This window comes from Vombatus ursinus, unplaced genomic scaffold (assembly GCF_900497805.2).
Source record: "Vombatus ursinus unplaced genomic scaffold, bare-nosed wombat genome assembly UNPS02014841.1, whole genome shotgun sequence".
Classification (NCBI taxonomy): Eukaryota; Metazoa; Chordata; class Mammalia; order Diprotodontia; family Vombatidae; genus Vombatus; species Vombatus ursinus.
The window spans coordinates 35,619,139-35,638,714 of NW_020954619.1; the positions used below are offsets into that span (position 1 = coordinate 35,619,139).

At 33.6% G+C, this 19,576-nt stretch overlaps 1 protein-coding gene across 1 annotated transcript in view; it reads left to right on the forward strand.

Moving 5' to 3' along the window:
* Positions 1-19,576, forward strand: part of SNTG2 (syntrophin gamma 2) — a 646,807-nt gene that overhangs the window by 223,567 nt on the left and 403,664 nt on the right. The window contains exon 2 of the mRNA XM_027840424.1: positions 5,031-5,168. Within this exon, the coding sequence (XP_027696225.1) occupies positions 5,031-5,168 (138 nt within the window). The remainder of the gene's footprint in view (positions 1-5,030; positions 5,169-19,576) is intronic.

Consider the following 19,576-nt stretch of genomic DNA (forward strand, 5'->3'; position numbering starts at 1 on the left):
CTACTTATACATTCATATTAAGCATATGTTCCCATTAGTCTTGATGTAAAGAACAATTAGAACTAGTGGGAGGAATCATGAGATTGAAGCAATAAAACAAAACAACAAAGGAAAAGGAGAGCAAATAGTATGCTTTCATCTACATTCAGGCCCCATAGTTCTTTCTCTGAATGTGGATAGCATTTTTCATCATGAGTCTTTTGGAGTTGTCTTAGATCCTTGCATTTCTGAAAATAGTCATGTCTATCAAAGCCAGTCATCTCACAATGTTGCTGTTACTGTGTACAATGTTCTCCTGGTTCTGTTCACTTCACTCAGCATCAGTTCATATAAGTTTTTCCAGGTTTTTCTTAAGTCTTCCTGCTCTTCATTTCTTATAGCTCAATAGTATTCCTTTACATTTGTATACCACAACTTGTTCAGCCATTCCCCAATTGATGGACATCCCCTCAATTTCCAATTCTTTACCACCACAGAAAGAGCTGCTATGAATATTTTTGTGCATGTGAGTCCTTTCCCCTTTTTTATGATCTCTTTGGGATTCATCCCTAGAAGTGATTTTACTGGGTTAAAGGGTATGCACAATTTTATATCTCTTTGGGCATAGTTCCAAATTGCTCTCCAGAATGGTTGTATCAGTTCACAACTCCACCAACAATGCATTAGTGTTCCAATTTTCCCACATCTCCAACATTTATCATTGTCCTGTTTTGTCATGTTAACTGATCTGATTGGTGTGATGTGATATTTCAGAGGTGTTTTAATTTGTGTTTCTCTAATCAATAGTGATTTAGAACATTTTTTCATATAACTATAGATAGCTTTAATTTCTTCCTCTGAAAACTGTCTGTTCACATCCTTTGACCATTTATTAATTTGGGAATGACTTGTATTCTTATAAATTTGACTCAGTTCTCTATATATTTTAGAAACAATGCCTTTATCAGAGACATTGGTTGTAAAACTGTTTTCCTAGTTTCCTGCTTCCCTCCTAATCTTGGATGCATTGGCTTTGTTTGTGCAAAAACTTTTCAGTTTAATGTAATTAAAATTATCCATTTTGCATTTTATAATGTTCTATTTCTCTTTTTTGGTCATAAATTCTTCTGTTCTCCATAAATCTGACAGGTAATCTGTTCCTTGCTCTCCTACTTTGCTTATAGTATCAGTCTTTGTATCTAAATTACGTACCCATTTTGACTTTATCTTGGTATAGGATGTAAGATGTTGGTCTATGCCCAGTTTCTTCCATATTCTTTTCCAATTTTCCCAACACTTTTTGTTAATGATTTCTTATCCCAGAAGCTAAAGTTTTTGGATTTATTAAATAGTAGATTAGTATAATCTTTGACTATTGTGTCTTGCATATCTAACCTATTCCACTGATCCTCCACTCTATTTCTTAGCCAGTACCAAGTAGTTTTGATGATTGCTGCTTTATAATGCAATTTAAGATCTGGTACAGCTAGGCCACCTTCTCTTGCATTTCTTTTCATTAGTTCCCTTGATATTCTGGACCTTTTTTTATTCTAGATGAATTTTGTTATTGTTTTTTCTAACTCTATAAAATAATTTTGGTAGTTTGACATGGCACTGGATAAGTAGATTAATTTAGGTAGAATTGTCATTTTTATCATATTAGTTTGGCCTACCCATGAGCAACTGATAGTTTTCCAATTATTTAGATCTGACTTTATTTGTGTGAAAAGTGTTTTGTAATTGTGTTCATATAGTTTCTGGTTTTGTTTTGGTAGGTAGGCTCCCAAATATTTTGTAATGTCTACAGTAATTTTAAATGAAATTTCTCTTTCTATCTCTTGCTATTGAGCTTTAGTTTTAATATATAGAAATGTCAATGATTTGTATGGGCTTTTTATGTCCTGCAACTTTGCTAAATTTGATTATTATTTTTAGTAATTTTTTTATTAGATTATCTAAGTATACCATAATATCATTTGCAAAGAGTGATAGCTTTATTTCTTCTTTGTTTATTCTAATTCCTTCAGTTTCTTTTTCTTCTCTGATTGCTACAGCTAACCTTTCTAGAACAATATTGAATAACAGTGGGGATAATGGACATCCTTGTTTCACCCCGATCTTATTTAAAATGCTTCTAGCTTATCCCCATTACATATAATCCTCGCTGATGGTTTTTGATAGATGCTATCTATCATTTTAAGGAAGACTTCATTTATTCCTATGCTTTCTGTTGTTTTTAATAGGAATGGGCATTCTATTTTGTCAAATACTTTTTCTTCATCTATTGAGATAATCACATGATTTCTGTTAGTTTTGTTCCTGATATGGTCAATTATGCTGATAGTTTTCCTAATATTGAACTAGCCTTGCATTCCTGGTATAAATCCTACATAGTCATAGTGTATTATCCTCAAGAGAAGTTGTAATCTCCTTGATAATATTTTATGTAAAATTTTTGCATCTATATTCATTAGGGAGATTGGTCTATAATTTTCTTTCTCTGTTTTAGCTCTTCATGGTTTAGATATCAGCAACATATTTGTATTATAAAAATAATTTGGGGGGGCAGCTAGGTGGCTCAGTGGATAGAGCACTGGCCCCAGATTCAAGAGGACCTGAGTTCAAATTTGGCCTCAGACACATAACACTTTCTAGCTGTGTGACCATGGGCAAGTCACTTAACCCCATTGCCTAGCCAAAAAAGAAAAAAAATAATTTGGTATGACTCCTTCTTCACCTATTTTCCAATATAGTTTACATAGTATTGGAATTAGTTGTTCTTTGATAGAATTCACTTGTAAATCCATCTGGCCCTGGAAATTTTTTCTTAGGGAGTTCATTTATGGCTTGTTCAATTTCTTTTCCTAAAATGGGGTTAAGTGTTTTATTTCCTCTTCTGTTAATCTGGACAATTTATATTTTTGTAAATATTCATCCATTTCACTAAGATTGGCAAATTATAAGGGCAGCTAAGTGGCGCAGTGGATAGAGGACTGGCCTTGAAGTCAGGAGGACCTGAATTCAAATCCAACCTCAGACACATAACACTTACTAGCTGTGTGACTCTGGGCAAGTCACTTAACCCCAATTGCCTTGCCTCCCCCCCCCCAAAAATTGTAAAATTTATTGGCATACAGTTGGACAAAATAACTCCTAATTATTCTTTTTATTTCCTTTTCATTAGTGGTGAAATTACCCTTTTCATTTTTATACTGGTAATTTAGATTTCTTCTTTCTTTTTTTAAGTTAAATTAATGAAAGTTTATCTATCTTATTGTTTTTTCTCATAAAACCAGATCTTAGTTTTATTTATTAGTTCAATAGTTTTCTTAATTTCAATTTTATTATTTTCTCCTTTAGTTTTCAGAATTCCTAATTAGGTATTTAATTGATGATCTTTAATTTGTTCTAGTTTATTTTTAGTTGCATGCCCAATTCATTGATCTCTTCCTTCTCTATTTTATTCATGTAACCATTTAGAGACATGAAGCTTCCCCTAAGCACTGCTTTTGCTGCATCCCATAAGTTTTGATATGTTGTCTCATTATTGTCATTTTCTTCAATGAGGTTATTGATTGTTTCTATAATTTGTTGTTTGATCCACTCATTCTTTAGGATTAGATTATTTAGTTTCCAATTAATTTTTAGTCTATCTTTCTATGACCCTTCATTACATTTAATTTTTATTGCATCATAATCTAAAAAGGATGGATTTAATATTTCTGCCTTTCTGCATTGGATTGTGAGGTTTTTATGCCCTAGTACATGGTCAATTTTTGTGTAGGTGCCATGTACTGCCAACAAAAAGGTGTATTCCTTTCTATCCCCACTCAGTTTTCTCCAGAGGTCAATTGTATTTAACTTTTCTAAAATTCTATTGATCTCCTTAACTTCTTTCTTGTTTATTATGTGGTTAGATTTATTTAGTTCTGAGAGGGGGAAGTCCCCCACTAGTTTAGTATTGCTCTCTATTTCTTCCTGTATCTCCCTTAACTTCTCCTTTTGGTATGTTTTTTAAAGTTGTTTAGAGAGGTGGGATGAGAGACCTGGGCAAAATTGTGATTTTACTCTGCATCTTGAATTTGCTGTTTGATATTTGATGGGTGACCTAGATCTCTAGCCTTTAGAAATCCAATTTTTTTCTGTGCCCCAGTTTCTACCACTGTAAAATGAAGGGTTTTGACCAGATGATCACTAAAGTTCTTTCTAGTTCTGACATTTCATAATTTACTTTTGTTTCCTCTTTCTGTACTTCACCTGTGATTTTATAGATGTAGGGGACTCCTGTGAGGAACCTCCTTTTCCAAACAGATACCAGTTAAGTGTCACAGTGAGTCAGTGCTGAATTTGGTTTCAGAAAAACCTGAGTTTAAATCCTGCCACAGAAACTTATTGGTTGTGTGGCTTTGGACAAGTCATATAATCTCTCTCTACCTCCATTTTCTTGTATTTAAAATGGGGATAATAGCATCTACTTCCCAGGGTTGCTATGAGGATAAAACAACATATATAAAATCCTTAACAAATCTTAAAACACTATATAAATGATAATGATGATGATGATGGTTATTAGCAAGTGTTCTACAACTTCTCTATCTGGGTTACTGAGAAATATTGTGGCTTGCCAAGAGTCACATAGTTAGTATATTTCAGAGGGGGGACTTCATCTCAGGGTTCTTGACCCTGAGGTCAAATCTCCATATAGAAAAAGAGGAGGGAGAGAGGTTAAAGCTAGGCTGAAATTAAAATACAAAGAAAAACATTGTTTGTGTAATTTGAATTACCTGATTGTTATTCATTATAACATATTAAGAATATAGGTAATTGTTTCCAACACTCACTAGTGGATTTTATTAGGAACCCTAATTTTACTTAAATCTTATTGAAAAGAAGACATTATTCTATTAAATTTTTTGCTTTTTGTGTGTGCAATTTAAAACTTCAGAAAGAGGATATTAATAAGCTGGTAGCACATTTTTCAGTGAAAGATGTTTTTAAAAAGTTTATTACTTACCAACCATTTTATTTGCATTTTTACTTTGTCTCTGCAGACTAAAATGGGTATTGCACTGTTGTATGATGAAGGGTCTGAAAATGCTTTTGACATCCGATTGAAACTTACAAAAGAGGTACTCACAATTCAAAAACAAGATGTCATCTGTGTTAGTGGAAGCAATCATAGTGCAAATGTAAGTGCTTCTCTATTTCTTTGTGTCTAATTATGTATGTCAATGTGTGTGAGAATTCTAAGAACAGAGGACAATATTCGGATTCATGGACTAATTGAGACATGCCACTTAGTGTTTGTTGAAATGAATTTAATTTTAACATATATAATAAAAAAGATTCATTTTTGCATTATATTTCTTGTTACTTAAAATATCCTAATCTACTGAGTTTTACTTATCATTAAATGGCAGTTTTGTATTACTAATGGAAACAGCTTCAAAAAAAGTTATATATTTAAAAGTTTTATTGTTTTATGTTCTAATTTTTTCCTGTTTTTAGTTTTTTCACCCTGAGATTTCATAAGTAAGATATGACTCCAAACAGTACTAAATAGAAATTTAGTATATTTGACTTTAAATTTATAGAAATGTATCAATTAGTCAATAAACATTTAATAAGCAACTATTATGTGCTAGGCACTGTGCTAAGCACTGTGGGTACTAAAAAGGCACACAAAAAAAATCCCTGCTCTCAAGGAGATCACAATTGAGTGAGGATAGAAACAAGCAAATTCATATGTAAAAATAAACTTTATAAATGGTATAAAGGAAGCAATTGAGAGATGGAAAGCACTAGAATGACAAAAGTTTGGAAATATCTTCCAGTAGAAGATGGGATTATTAATTGGGACTTAAAGAAGCCAGAGAAAGCCATAAACAGAAAAGAAAAGAGAACTTTCCAGGCATGGGGGACATCCAGAAGAAATGCCCAGAGCTAAGACATGGAGAATCTTGTCTGTGGAATAGCAAGGAGGCCAGCAGTATTGTATCAAAGTATGTGGAAGCAAATTAGGTATTAGATGACTGAAAAAGTAGGAACGGTGTTGACTTTGATGAGCTTTAATGACATATAGAATATTTTGTATTTGATCCTGGAGTTGATAGAGAACCACTTTTTCCTATAGTGATTTTTTGAAAGAGCTAAATGGAGGATAGATTGAAGTGGGGAGAGACTTGAGGCAGGCAGATCCACCAGCATATATTTGCAGTGGTCCAAGTATGAAGTGATAAGAGTCTGCATCAGAGTGGTGGCAGTATCAGGGGAGAAAATGGGGAGTATTTGATTAATGTTACAAAACTGAAAACAACAAACTTTGGCAACAGAGTGAATATAGGGAAAGGTTAAGGAACTGTGAGGAATTGAGGATGATACCTAGGTTGTGAACATGAGAGACTGGAAAGTTATTGTTGCCCTCTACAGTGATAGGGAACATCAGAGAGGTAGGGTGAAGAATTTAGGGAAAAAGATAAAAAGTTCTATTGTGGACATTTTTTAAATTTAAGATGTCTATTGGATATCCAGTTTGAGATGTCTTAAAAGCAGTTGGAGATGTGAGATTAGAGATCAGCAGAGATGTTTGGGTGGGATTTGTAGACTTGAGGATTGCCAGCATACAGATGGTAATTAAATCCATGGGAGCTGATATGATCACCAAGTGTAGTATAGAAGGAGAAGAGAAGAGGACCCAGGACAGAACCTTGGTGGACACCTATTGCACTTCAGGTCTTTTTAAAATGAATATCTAGCAAAAGGGACTAAGGAGTGTTAAGATAGATTGAAAGAGGACCAGAAGTGATGTCCAGAAAACCTAGAGATGAGAGAGTATCCAGGAGGAAATGCTGATCAGTAGTGTAGAGAAGGAGAAGGGGGATTGGGAAAAGACCATTTGATTTTACAACTAAGAGATCATTAGTAACTTTGGAGAGAACAATTTCAATGGAATATTTAGGATTTAAGCCAGATCGTAAGGGCTTGAGAAGAGAGTAAAAGAAGAAAAAGTAAAGACTGCTTGATAATGAGAAAGAGATGGAAAATAGGTTATAGACAGATAAGAGGATTTCAGAATTCTTCAACTTGAAGGTTGTATATTTTGGGGTTATGGAAAGATCAAAAGTATGACCATCTTAGTGTGTGACTGAGTTTGTGCTCATGAGAAATGAGTAGTGTGAGAAACTGGGAGATAAGAGTGTTTGAGGGTAAGTCAATATGTATGTTGAATTCTACTAATATGGGGACAAGAGATGAAGAGGGAAGAAACATTTTGAGACAACTATTGAACTCACTGTGGAAGGAAAGGGAATTATCTGGAGGTCTGTAGACAGCAGTTACCAGGATTGTAATTGGGTGATAGAAATGAATTGCATGAATTTCAAAGGATGAAAAGTTATTGAGTGATGGAGGAAGGGAGAGAACCTGAAGGTAGCAATTTGGAGCAAGTATTGCAACTCCCCAGCCTTGACCACGTGAGAGTTGTATAACAAAAATAAGTGAAGATGCAACCGTACTAGGAAGAGTAGTTGGTAAGGCTGTGACATGAGAGGGGAACTGAGCTTCAGTAAAAGCTAGTAGATGAATGAGGTGGGAGAGGAAAAGATTTAGGATGAAGAGAAGTTTGTTGCCTATAGAATAGGCATCTCAAGGGGCACAATGGAAGGAATGAGTAGTGTTTGGTTGGGGTGGGAGAATTAGAGGGATGAGAATAAGGAACTGGATGGGAGAGTAAGGAGAATAGGATTTGGATGATGAACTAGAGGGTTTCAGAATCGCAGGGATGTGTAGGGCATGAGGGTATGAGTGTTCAACAGTGGTTGGAGGACACTACTCTTCTTCCCAGAGGGGACTAGAGATTGATGTGGAAATAAGTCCAGCCAGTGTCATGTAGTTTATATTCCAAGTACAGATTTTGGAATCTTTGTATTGGGTATCACATCTAATAAAAAGAACAAAACAAAAATTAATATCATGTACCATCCATATGCCTTATGTAAACATGATTTATTTTACTCAGAAGAATGGACTTCCTTTGTATTCTTCTCCCTCTTATTTATAATTAACTTCCTCTTTAACCATATATAAAAGATAGCAAATAATACATATTATTAATAATTCATTCATCTAGGTCTTTAATGTTTATAAGCACTATGTCATGAGGTAGTATTATCTTTCTTTCATAGATCAGGGAACTGAAGCACAGAGAGAAATGCCTTGTTCACACTTTCAGTGTCAGAGGTGGAACTTACTCCTCTGTATATTTGACAACCAAGTCTAATGAACTCATCCCCAGGACCGCAATTTCTCAGAGCTTAAATGAAAAAATGATCATTAGCTTACTTGCTTTAAGCAAATGTGTCCCACCTTGAAAGTTTTCACAAGTTTAACAGCAAATATATTGTGTTAGAATACAGTTGGGCCTCAATTAGTTAGAACAATTAATCCTGGCAAGTGGTGTCATTATTCTAATTCACACTGCATATTTCCATTAGGTTGGAACCAATTACTGTATTTTAGATAATTATAACTTCAAATAATGTGAATTCTACTACATGTGACTACTTCATGGAATTCATTGTTTATGCTATTGGGATATTAAATCTATGTTTTCTTATTTGTATTTGTTGTTTTACTTTAAATCAGGATTCTAAAACATGGAAAACAAATGTTTTTTAGTAGACTAAAAAAAATTAAAAACAAAAATAAATGACGCATCAGCTTTAGCAGCTAGTCTTTTTATACAGAAATGATACTCTAGCTGCGCAAGAGATAATCTTTCTTACTGGATAATTACAAGTTTTCTCATAAACAGACTTAAAGAATTCCTAGTTGTGTTCTAAAGTGACAGTTCTTGGCTTTTTTTTTCTTAATAGTAGGCAGCATGGTTCAGTGGAAATTCTAGATTTGTAATCAGATTATTTAAATTCAAATCTCAGTTCTATAATATACTAATTTTTTTAAACTTTAATTGCATCCCTGGACCTCATTTTCATCATATATAATCTGAAGGTACTGAGCTAGTTATCCTATAAGGTTAGACTTTTGAGCTCTAAGTCCTATGTAAGGACAAGTTTACAAACCCTGGCTCTACCTTCTCCTATTTGTATGAGTTTTTGCAAAATTTTAGGCCTCTTTGAATCTTAAGTTTGAATTCAAATTGAGAGTGATAAGTCTGATACAATTTGTTTCACAGGATTTTTTGAAGCAATTGGTAAACTTCAAATGCTATAGAAATATTAGAGATATTATGATGATTATTATCAGTAATGTTATCCTATCTATGTTTCAATTCCATCAGGTGTAAAATAATATAAGCTCTTTGAGGGAAGGGACTGATTTTAATTTTTCTTTGTATAAGGAAAGGTTTACTTCCTACCCCCAATTAATATAAATCACAAAAGGTCCAAACTGGAGGTAGTTTGAAGCTAGTGAATTAATGCAGTAATTAAATCAATCAATGAAGGAATCTTAGGGGCTTTTCCTTTTTGGGGTCAAGATCCCATCCCCATTAGTAAGCACTTAATAAATGCTTTTTCATTCAGTCACTTGTGTATGATACCAGTCTTCTGTATAAATAACTGGCTTCTGAATTCAATTTTTTTTTAATCTTAGATCAGATACAAAGTCTTATTGGCATCATTTTTAGTAAGGTCTCAACCTTATTTAAAATATGTGAAATTAAGGGGTTTATATTTGTGGCTATGATAATATATTTTAAATATTCTGGAGATAAACTGATTGACCCTACTCCAAGTTCATTTTTAAACAAATGCCAACCAGGACTGTCTATACTAACAGAAATCTATTACAGAATGCTAAGAGTGAAAGGGGCATCAATGATAAACTTCTCCAACATTCTCATTTTACAGACGATGATACTGAGGCTCAGAGATATAGAGGAATGTAGATGTATTGACCTGCCTAAGATTATATATCAAATTAGTGGCAGATAAATAACTCAAAAACAGCTTTTATTGGCACAATCAAACATAGTCAGTGATTCATAAATGCATTTTGATTGTTTTATTATTTAGAAGTCATTTGACTCCAACTCCAGAGCCTGATCTACTATATCACAAATATTTCTAAGATTCTGGTTGGTGAGCTGATTGAGATGGGAGGAAGTATGATTGAAGCAGATAAAACCATGACCACCATCCTTCACGAGGCCTTTGGGGAGGAACCCAGCCAAAACCCACATTCAAAAACCCTATGAATAAGTAGTGCCTCCAGGCAAGTGGCCATGACCCAGGCCCTTGGACCCACTACCATCATCCAGATGAGCATGCCCAGTGGAGACATGGCTTCAGTCAAAATACCTTAGTTACAACCAAACTGCCACCAGACTTTGTACCTAACAGAAGCATTAAGATAATTAATAATTCACATTTGCCCCATTTCTAATTACAAACTCCTGTTCCTTTGGCTCTATATGATAATTTCAGAATATTCTAGAAGATTCCACTGCCTTCTACTGCCTTTACAAGTGCTCAAAACTAATTTATGATTTCACAATTTGGTTTGACTATTAGTAATAAGTAGTACTAATAATAATAGATTATTATTGTTAATATATAGCTAGCAAAATGGCTAACTTAGATAAGGCCAAAGAGCGTAATGACTTTTGCCAATCCTTGTCCTTCACCCATTTTCAAGATTTTAACTGAATTCATTGCTCTCAGGTTGCTTGACCTTTGAATAGGGAATTTGGGCTTCCCAGTGTTTCCTTCTATCGTTAACCTCTAACCCTTAAACGGATTCCCTTTAGATCTAATCTAGGGTCACCTCTTCTTCAGACTGGGAAGCAAAGAAAGTTCCTAGTATAAAAGAGAAATCAGGTATGAACTAGGTAGTGTGTTCCCACATATGAAAAAGGAACATCAAGCAGCAAAATATTCATAGAATACTTAGAATAAAATTCACTAACTCTGCACCAGTAGTATAATTCAGAAACATCTTTGAGAGGCAACTGCTTTGTGCAGCTGCTAATTAGCTATTTTACACTTTATTTCTTCTAAGCATGATGAAATCAAGCACCTAGTGGGATCTTCTTTCCACTGGCCTTGCTTTCCCTTGGATGATAACTCTTTCTTTACTGCCAGTCCATTCCCACTGCTGCAATACCTTCAATAACTCTGATGATGTCTCCTGTGTTTTGTGAATACTCACAGGCATTCCAAGACATTTTCATGTCCCCTCCATTGGTGCTAGAGAAGAGGAAACTCAAAAAGAGAAGCAAAGAATCTGAGAGCTTTTGGTACAGCCTGGTTAATTTATTTAGTCAATACTCAATTTGGAGAATCCTTGCTCCACTGTCACACCAAGTTAGGGAAGAACCTTTGCTTTCTCCACATCTGTGTGAAATAATATCTTGTCTTCTCAATAGCACCTCCCAGAAACTGCCTCTTTTCCTTCCCTGGTGTGTTACTCTGGGTTGTCAGCTATCTTGGATCAGCAAACAGTGGAAGAAACTCAACCCAGTCATGAGTCAAATGTAACTGAAGGAAAAAGAGTATATCTCTTGGTACACATTTCCATTTGGTCTCTAGCAGTCTGGCAGATAAGAGTTGTGTATGTGCCAAAGATGGGAATTTTGACTGGAACTGACATGGGCTTGATTGGAACCACTCTCTGGATGCTACATATTGAAGTGATTCATGTACACATCTATAAATCACTACTTTATGAATCTATGGGTAATTTATCCCTAATTTCATGAGTTTCTGTGGTAGCTAATTTTTTGGTTATGAACTTTGAGTTACTTTTATAGGCTGGTCCTCAGAGGAGAATATTTAACAGGGCCAGTTTTTAAGCCTTTCTAGATTGGTAGGACCTGTCAGAGCTTGTGTTTTATTGTTATGGCTTTCAGCAACCTATTGCCACCATTACTCTATGATGCATATAGAATATTTTAATTAAATAATCTGAACATAATGCTACTTAAGTGTTTGTTGAATGCTGAATGAAAATTACTAATACTCCTTCATTTAGTTAAAATATTAAAAACATTATAATTCTTCATATGTATGATTTTCCTAAGGAAGGGATTCAAATCATTTACCAAAGTCCCATCAAACCTATAGCCTAAATATATATTCCATTTGCAAAAAGGGAGAAGCAAGGATAGAAAATTAAACTGATTATTTGCTTATATACAAAAGAAAACACAACTGAAACAGAAACCCTGGAATGTTTAGAATAAATTATCTTCATATATAAGATAACAGCTGACATTTATGTGGTACTTTATAGATTTTATAGTACTTTGTGTACATTATCTCTTTTAATCCTCAAAATAGTCATGTGTGAAATATGCTGCTGATGTAATTAGCCTATTTTAAAACTGAGGAAATAGGTTTGGTGAAGGTAAATGACTAGCCCAAAGTCATACAACGAGTTTCAAAAACAGTAGTCAAAACCATATCTTCCTGTATTCCAAGTCTAGTATTCTTTACAATGCAATACACTTCCAAATTACAGATTTATAGAATAGTGGAGTAAAGAGAAATTAAGAAGTCTCTTGATGAGAGTGAAAGAGGAGAATGTAAGAGCTAGCTCGAAGCTAACCAAAACAAACAAAAAAACAAAAAAAAAGTAAGATCTTGGCAACTGGTCTTATTTCCTGGCAAATTGAGGGAGAAGAAATGGAAGCAGTGTCAGATTTTATATTCTTGCGCTCAAAGATCACTGCAGATGGTAACTGCAGCCGTGAAATTAAAAGACACTTGCTTCTTGGAAGGAAAGCTATGGCAAATCTGAACAGCATAGTAAAAAGCCGAGACACCACCTTGCTAACAAATGTCTGTATAGTCAATGTAGGGCTGTGAAAGTTGAACTATAAGGAAAGTTGAGTGCCACAGAACTGATAACTTTCAAATTGGGATGCTGGAGAAGACTTTTGAGAGTCACTTGGATCAAGGGAGCAAGGAGATCAAATCAATTAATACTGAAATAAATTAATTCAAGCTATTCACTGGAAGATCAAATACTGAAGCTGAAGCTTAAATACTTTGGTCATATAATGAGAAGACAGGATTCATTGGAAAAGACACTGATGTTGAGAAAGATTGAAGGCAAAAGGGGGAAGGGGTTGGCAGAGAATAAGATGGATAGATAGTACCATGGAAACAATGAACATGAAGTTGGACAGACTTTGAGAGATAGTGGACGATAGAAGGCCCTGGTGTGCGATGGTCCTTGGGGTCATGAAGAATCTAGCACAACTGAATGACTGAGCAAGAGACAGTGTATAAGTAATTTTCTGTAAATTGAGTATATCTAGATTTTGGTGAAACATTTGATGAAGTGTCTCATGTTATACTTGTAAAACTGATGGAGAGGTGAGAACTGAATAACTAAGTCAGTTGGATTTGAAATTTGCTGGAAGACCAAGTCCTAAGATTACTAATGAAAATAGACCAATTTTGTTATCAGAGAGACCCCTATAAGAAATACTTCAGTATTTTGTCCTTTCAATATATTTTAATATTTTATTAATGCCATTCAAGATTGTATACTTACAAAATTTAGAGATTACACAAAGTGAGGAGAAATAGCTTACATGTTCAACAACCAAAAAAAGAATCTCAACATACTAGATCACTGAGCTAGATTTAATGAGCTGAGATGGAATTTAATAAAGACAAATTTAAAGTCTTCCATAAGGTTACACAATCAATCATACAACTATATGGTAGAGTAGACATGGCTAAATTGCATTTGTGTGAAAAAGAATATTGAGTGTAACTTACTGAAAACTTAATATGAGTCATCACATTGCCTCTGTTTCCTCATCTGTAAAATGAGCTGGAGAAGGAAATGGCAACACACTAGCAAACAGAGTTAAGTGACTTGTCCAGGATCACACAGCCAGTATATGTTTGAAGCCAGATTAGAATTCAGGAAGATGAGTCTTCCTGATTCCAGGCCCACTGATTTATCCACTGAATCACCTAACTGCCCTTAGGGCTATCAAATATGAAAAAGAATCCTGTCATTAGTAATTAGAGAAATGCAAATTAAAGAAATTCTAAAGTTCCACCTAATACCCATAAATTTGGGGGAAAATGATAAAAAATATTGAAGGGGCTATAGAAAAACTGACCCAACACTATTATTGAAGCTGTGAATCTGTTCAGCATTCTGAAAGGCAGTTTGGAACTATACCCTCAAAAAATATCAAACTAAGAATGCATTTTTATCATGCACAAGGTTATTTATATCCACGCCTTTGTGGTGGTAAAGAATTTGAAAATAAGGAGATACCCAACCCCTGGGGAAGATTGAATAATTTCTGGTATGTGAATGTAATGGAATAATACTGGGTTGTAATAAATGATAAAAGGGCTGTCTTCAAAGTAACCTGGAAAGATTTTTGTGAGTTTATACAAATTGAAGTAAATAGAATCAAGCATCATTTATACAATAAAAAGACTTGAAGAAATTTGAATGTCTTAACTCTTCAAGGCAATGACCAGTTTTGATTCAATAGGTCCAGTGTTGAAACATGTTACTTTCTCACAGAGAGATGATGGATTCAGGGTGGCAAATGAGATAAATATTTTTTATATTATTGATGTGAGAATTTTTTTGTTTGACTATGCATATTCATCAGAAGAATTTTGTTTTTCTTTTCTTTTTATTGGGGGAGGAGTTGGAAGGGAGAGGAAAACATTTTTTGTTCATTTAAAAACATACAATTTAAATTTTAAAATGTGACATTCACTCAACTGACCATGTCTACTATTTATGCACTCTACAAATATCACCTGTTATTTGGTTTTCTGATTTAAAGGTGTTTCATAATTGTCTATGAGAATATTACCTGACAAATGTATATGTAAATATATGCATTATAAATATATACATATGTATATCATATATTTGATTTTTTTGTACTTTTCACTCTCTATCTAGCTATCTAAATACTTTAAATGTTGCAAAATAGTTAAACTTACCTCATTTAATATTTATAGTAACCCTTTGAAATAGCTATTGGAGTCATTATTACAGATGGGAAAACTGACTCTGGAAGATGTTTGATGACTTCTCTTCACACATCTAGCAATTGTGCAACCATCAAAATAATATATAATGTTAAAACTATTAATTATTGTTACTTTTAACTAGGAATATGTTTCCCTAAGAAATATTCTATAACCTTATTGATGAAGAATAACATATTTGATTTTTATGGACCCTTTTTTGTTATGCGAGAGAATGATCTAAAAGCTAAAAGTAGTTCTAATTTACAAGATTAGTGAAATAGTTAGCTATGTAAAGTCTTTCTTTAAGCACTTATCATCTGCCAGGCCCACTGATGTTTTGGGGATAAAATGTGTCAGAATCCTCCATTTTGCAGAAAAGACACTTCAGACTCAGAGGTTAAATGAATTGTCAAGGATCACAAGAGGTTGTTTAGGAAGTACCAGAGCCATGGATTGTGTCTAGGTCTTTTGACTCTAACTCCAGTGTACTCTCTTTAAAAAAAATATTGATAACATTTGTCTATGTTTATATTGTCCAAATCTGTCCCATAAAGCCCTAATACTTCACCTTCCCAAAGAACCATTCCATATAACAAATAATTTTTAAAGAAAAAAATGAGAAGAGGGAAAAAACAATTTGCAAAGCTGACCAATGAGGAGAAAAAATTTAAAAATATAGGCAATGTTTTACATCTTCCATCTCTTCAAAGTAGTGGAAAAAAATGTATTATCATGCTTCTTCTTTGGGGCCAGGCTTGTTCTTTGCAATTATGTAACATTACTTTTTTCTTTTTTTAATTAGCTTATTTTGATTTATCAACAATAACTTCATTAGCTTTTGAGTTTAAAATTTTTCTCCTCCTCCCCCCCCAAGATGGCAAGCAATCTGATATAGGCTATACCTATACATTCCTATTAAACATATTTTCACATTAGTCATGTTGTAAGGAAGAATTAGAAGCAATAGGAGGAACCACCAGAAAGAGGAAACAAAAGAAAACAGAAGGAAAAAAAGCAAATAGTATGCTTTAATCTCCATTCAAACTTGATAGTTCTTTCTTTGGATGTGGATAGCATTTTCCATCATAAGACTTTTGTAATGTTTTAGATCCTTGCATTGCTGAGAAGGGCTAAATCTATCAATGTTAGTCATCACACAACATGGCTGTTACTGTGTACAATGTTCTCCTGGTTCTGTTCACTCAGCATTTGACCATACAAGTATTTCCAGGTTTTTCTGAAGTCTGCCTGCTCATCATTTCTTATAGCACAATAATACTCCGTTACATTCATATGCCACAACTTGTTCAGCCATTCCCCAATTGATGGCTATTCCCTCAATTTCCAATTCTTTACTGCCACCAAAAGAGCTGCTATAAGTATTTTTGTACATGGGGGTTCTTTTTCCATTTGTATGATCTCTTTGGGACACAGCCCTAGAAGTGCCATTACTGGATCAAAGGGTATGCACATTTTATAGCCTTTTGGGCATAGTTCCAAATTGCTCTCCAGAAAGGCTGGATCACTTCACAACTCCACCAACAATGCACTAGTATTCCAATTTTCCCACATCCTCTCTAACATGTATCATTTTCCTGTTTTGTCATGTTGGCCAATCTGATACATGTGATGTGGTACCTCAGAGGGGTTTTGATTTGCATTTCTTTAATCAATAGTGTTTTAGAGCATGTTTTCATATGACTATAGATGGCTTTAATTTCTGCATCTGAGAACTGCCTGTTCAGATCCTTTGACCATTTATCAATTAGGGAATGACTTGTATTCTTATAAATTTGACTTAATTCTCTATATATTTTAGAAATGAGGCCCTTATCAAAGATACTGGTTATAAAAATTCTTTCCCAATTTTCTACTTTCCTTCTAATGTTGGTTTCATTGGCTTTGTTTGTGCAAAAACTTTTCAATTTGCTGTAATCAAAATTATCCATTTTGCATTTTGTAATGTTCTCTATCTCCTGTTTGGTCATGAATTCTTCTGTTCTCCATAAATCTGATAGGTAAACTATTCCTTGCTCTCCCAGTTTGCTTATAGTATCAGCCTTTATATTTAAATCATGAACCTATTTTGTCTTTATTTTGGTATGTATTGTAAGATTTTGGTCTATGCCTAGTTTCTGCCATACTCATTTCCAGTTTTCCCAGCAGCTTTTGTCAAAAAATGAGTTCTTATCCCAGAAGCTGGGGTCTTTGGATTTATCACATTATTATTTTTTTTTAATTTTGATTAAGAAGATAAGAGGAGTATAGTTTACTTAATTGAGGAAAAAAGAAGTCGACAAAAAAGAGAAAATTAGATAATTCTATAAAAGGAAGAAAGAAAAAGGAACCAATATTTTTTTCAAAAAATAAAAATCTTGGAAAAGTGTCTAAAAATGTGAGGGGCCATGGTTGAAGGTGAGGGTAAAAAAAGCATATGGACATAGCTTTAAAGTAGATAAAGCAAAAATAAGTATAAGAACACGGTACTGTATGAGGCACCCAAAAAATCATAATTCTGAAAAAACAGAGGACAATATTAATCTATTTCTCAATTTTAAATGTGAATTTAGTAAACACTCCAATAATACAAATGCAGATTGGGTAAGAAAAACAAAACCCTACAATATATTGCTTATAAGAAACACATCTAAAATTCAAAGACAGAATAAAAATGAGAAGTTTCAACATAATTTAATATGCATCAAGTGAATACTAAGCAACAGTTTCAATCATGCTATCACACAAAGCAAAACAAAAATTCACATTATAGAGATAAAAAAAAGAAACTACGCTATGCTGAAAAGAAGCATGAACAACAAAGCAAAAGCTGATTCAACATATGTGCTCCAAATACATAGTATCTAAATTCTTAAAAGAAAAATTTACTGAATTATGAGAAAACCTAGATAATAGCAAAACAAGAATGGGAGACTTGAATATCTTAGTGCTCTTTCTATTACATCTCACTATATCTTGGAACTCCTGATTTGATATTTTTATTTTTAGGATTTGAACATATTTCTACTTTCAGAACCCTTTGGGGAATGAAATAATTCAAAAAGTACACAGATTTTATGTACAAATTTCTCTCTATATAAGGGATGACTCAGATAAAAGTATATTTATTTTCTTCCTCCTTAACCATATGAAATTTTCTCATCACATAAGATTTAATAGCATCCTACTTTACGGGGCTTTTAAAGGGGATTCCAAAAAGAATCAAATTAAAATATTGGAATTCCTAATATTAGAGTTGCTTTAATTGTAAAAATTCAAACTCAAAGTTGGTTTCAAATTCTTTTTTGGGGGGAGGAAGGGAGATTTTATATAAAATGTTCAAAATTAAATATAAGCCATAATTACTATCACTTCTTTAGGCTTAAACATTTAAAATTATTTATTAAGAGGATTTGTTCCATGAAGTGTGGATTCAGTCAAAGAGCCACACTTGACAACCTAGAGGGCCACAAGTGGCTTTAAGGCCACAGGTTCCCCACCCCTATTTTTGGATATCATTATATAGGGTGTGAAAAATTTTCTACCAAAAGCAGCAATAAGCATTTCATAGCTTACATATGTGTGTTCTCTAAACTACACACTTTTAAAAAAATGGAAGAAAATGGAGAATACATTTTGAGTTGAACCCTTCAGGGTGTTGTGGTTGTGTCATGTAGATATTAAAAAAAAAAAGTTATTTGCTCAAAGGCTATATTAATTTAAAAAAAACCAGTAAAATAACATAGAATAAAATAGTAGAATCAGGTGTCCTGATAAGGGATGTAATGTTCCTACTAAACTCTGTAGTGTTCCAACCCCATCATGGCTGTGCCCGTGTTTTGTTTTGTTTTGTTTTGTTTTCCAAATAGCTGCAAAATCAATATTATCAAAACATAGATTTTAACACATCACTTACTTGCTCAAGGACCTTCATCAGGTCTATGTTGTTTAAGTAAATTGATATTATTCCATTGTATATAAACTTTTTTTGTTTGTGATGTTTAAAGGGTTTTTTTGTTTTGTTTTGTCTTTTTACAATATCACCGTCTATCACTATCAAAGGCATATTGGTATAATTGCTGTTTCTCATCCATGGTGCTTAATCTCCCATCTTTATGCCTATGTCCACTTTTTGAAACTACTATCTTCCTTCAAGGGCAAGCTAAAATGCCTCTTCCTATAAGAAGTCTTTCCTGAGTACCTTAATCTCTTAGTGGAATAGTTTGCATATATTTTATATTTACTAATATATATACTTTCAGTGAAATGTAAGCTTCTTGAGGGTCAAAACTTCATTTTTATCTTTGTATCCTTGGTACTTAATATAGCAGCTAATATTTATTGATATTTCATTTATTTGCCTGGATATACCTCTTGATGTAACAATCTCCCTGTGAGAAAACTTTTACCAGTTCAAATGGTTAGCTGTTCTTTTATTTATAGTCTAAGAGATTTGTATACAAGGACTAAAAAGAATAGTTACTTGTCCTGGATCACATAGATAGTATGTGTCAAAGGTAAACCTTCAACCCAGGTCTTCCTAACTTTGAGTCCAATTTTCTGTCCACCATTTCATATGTCTGATACAAGAAGCACAGTGCCTGGCACGCATT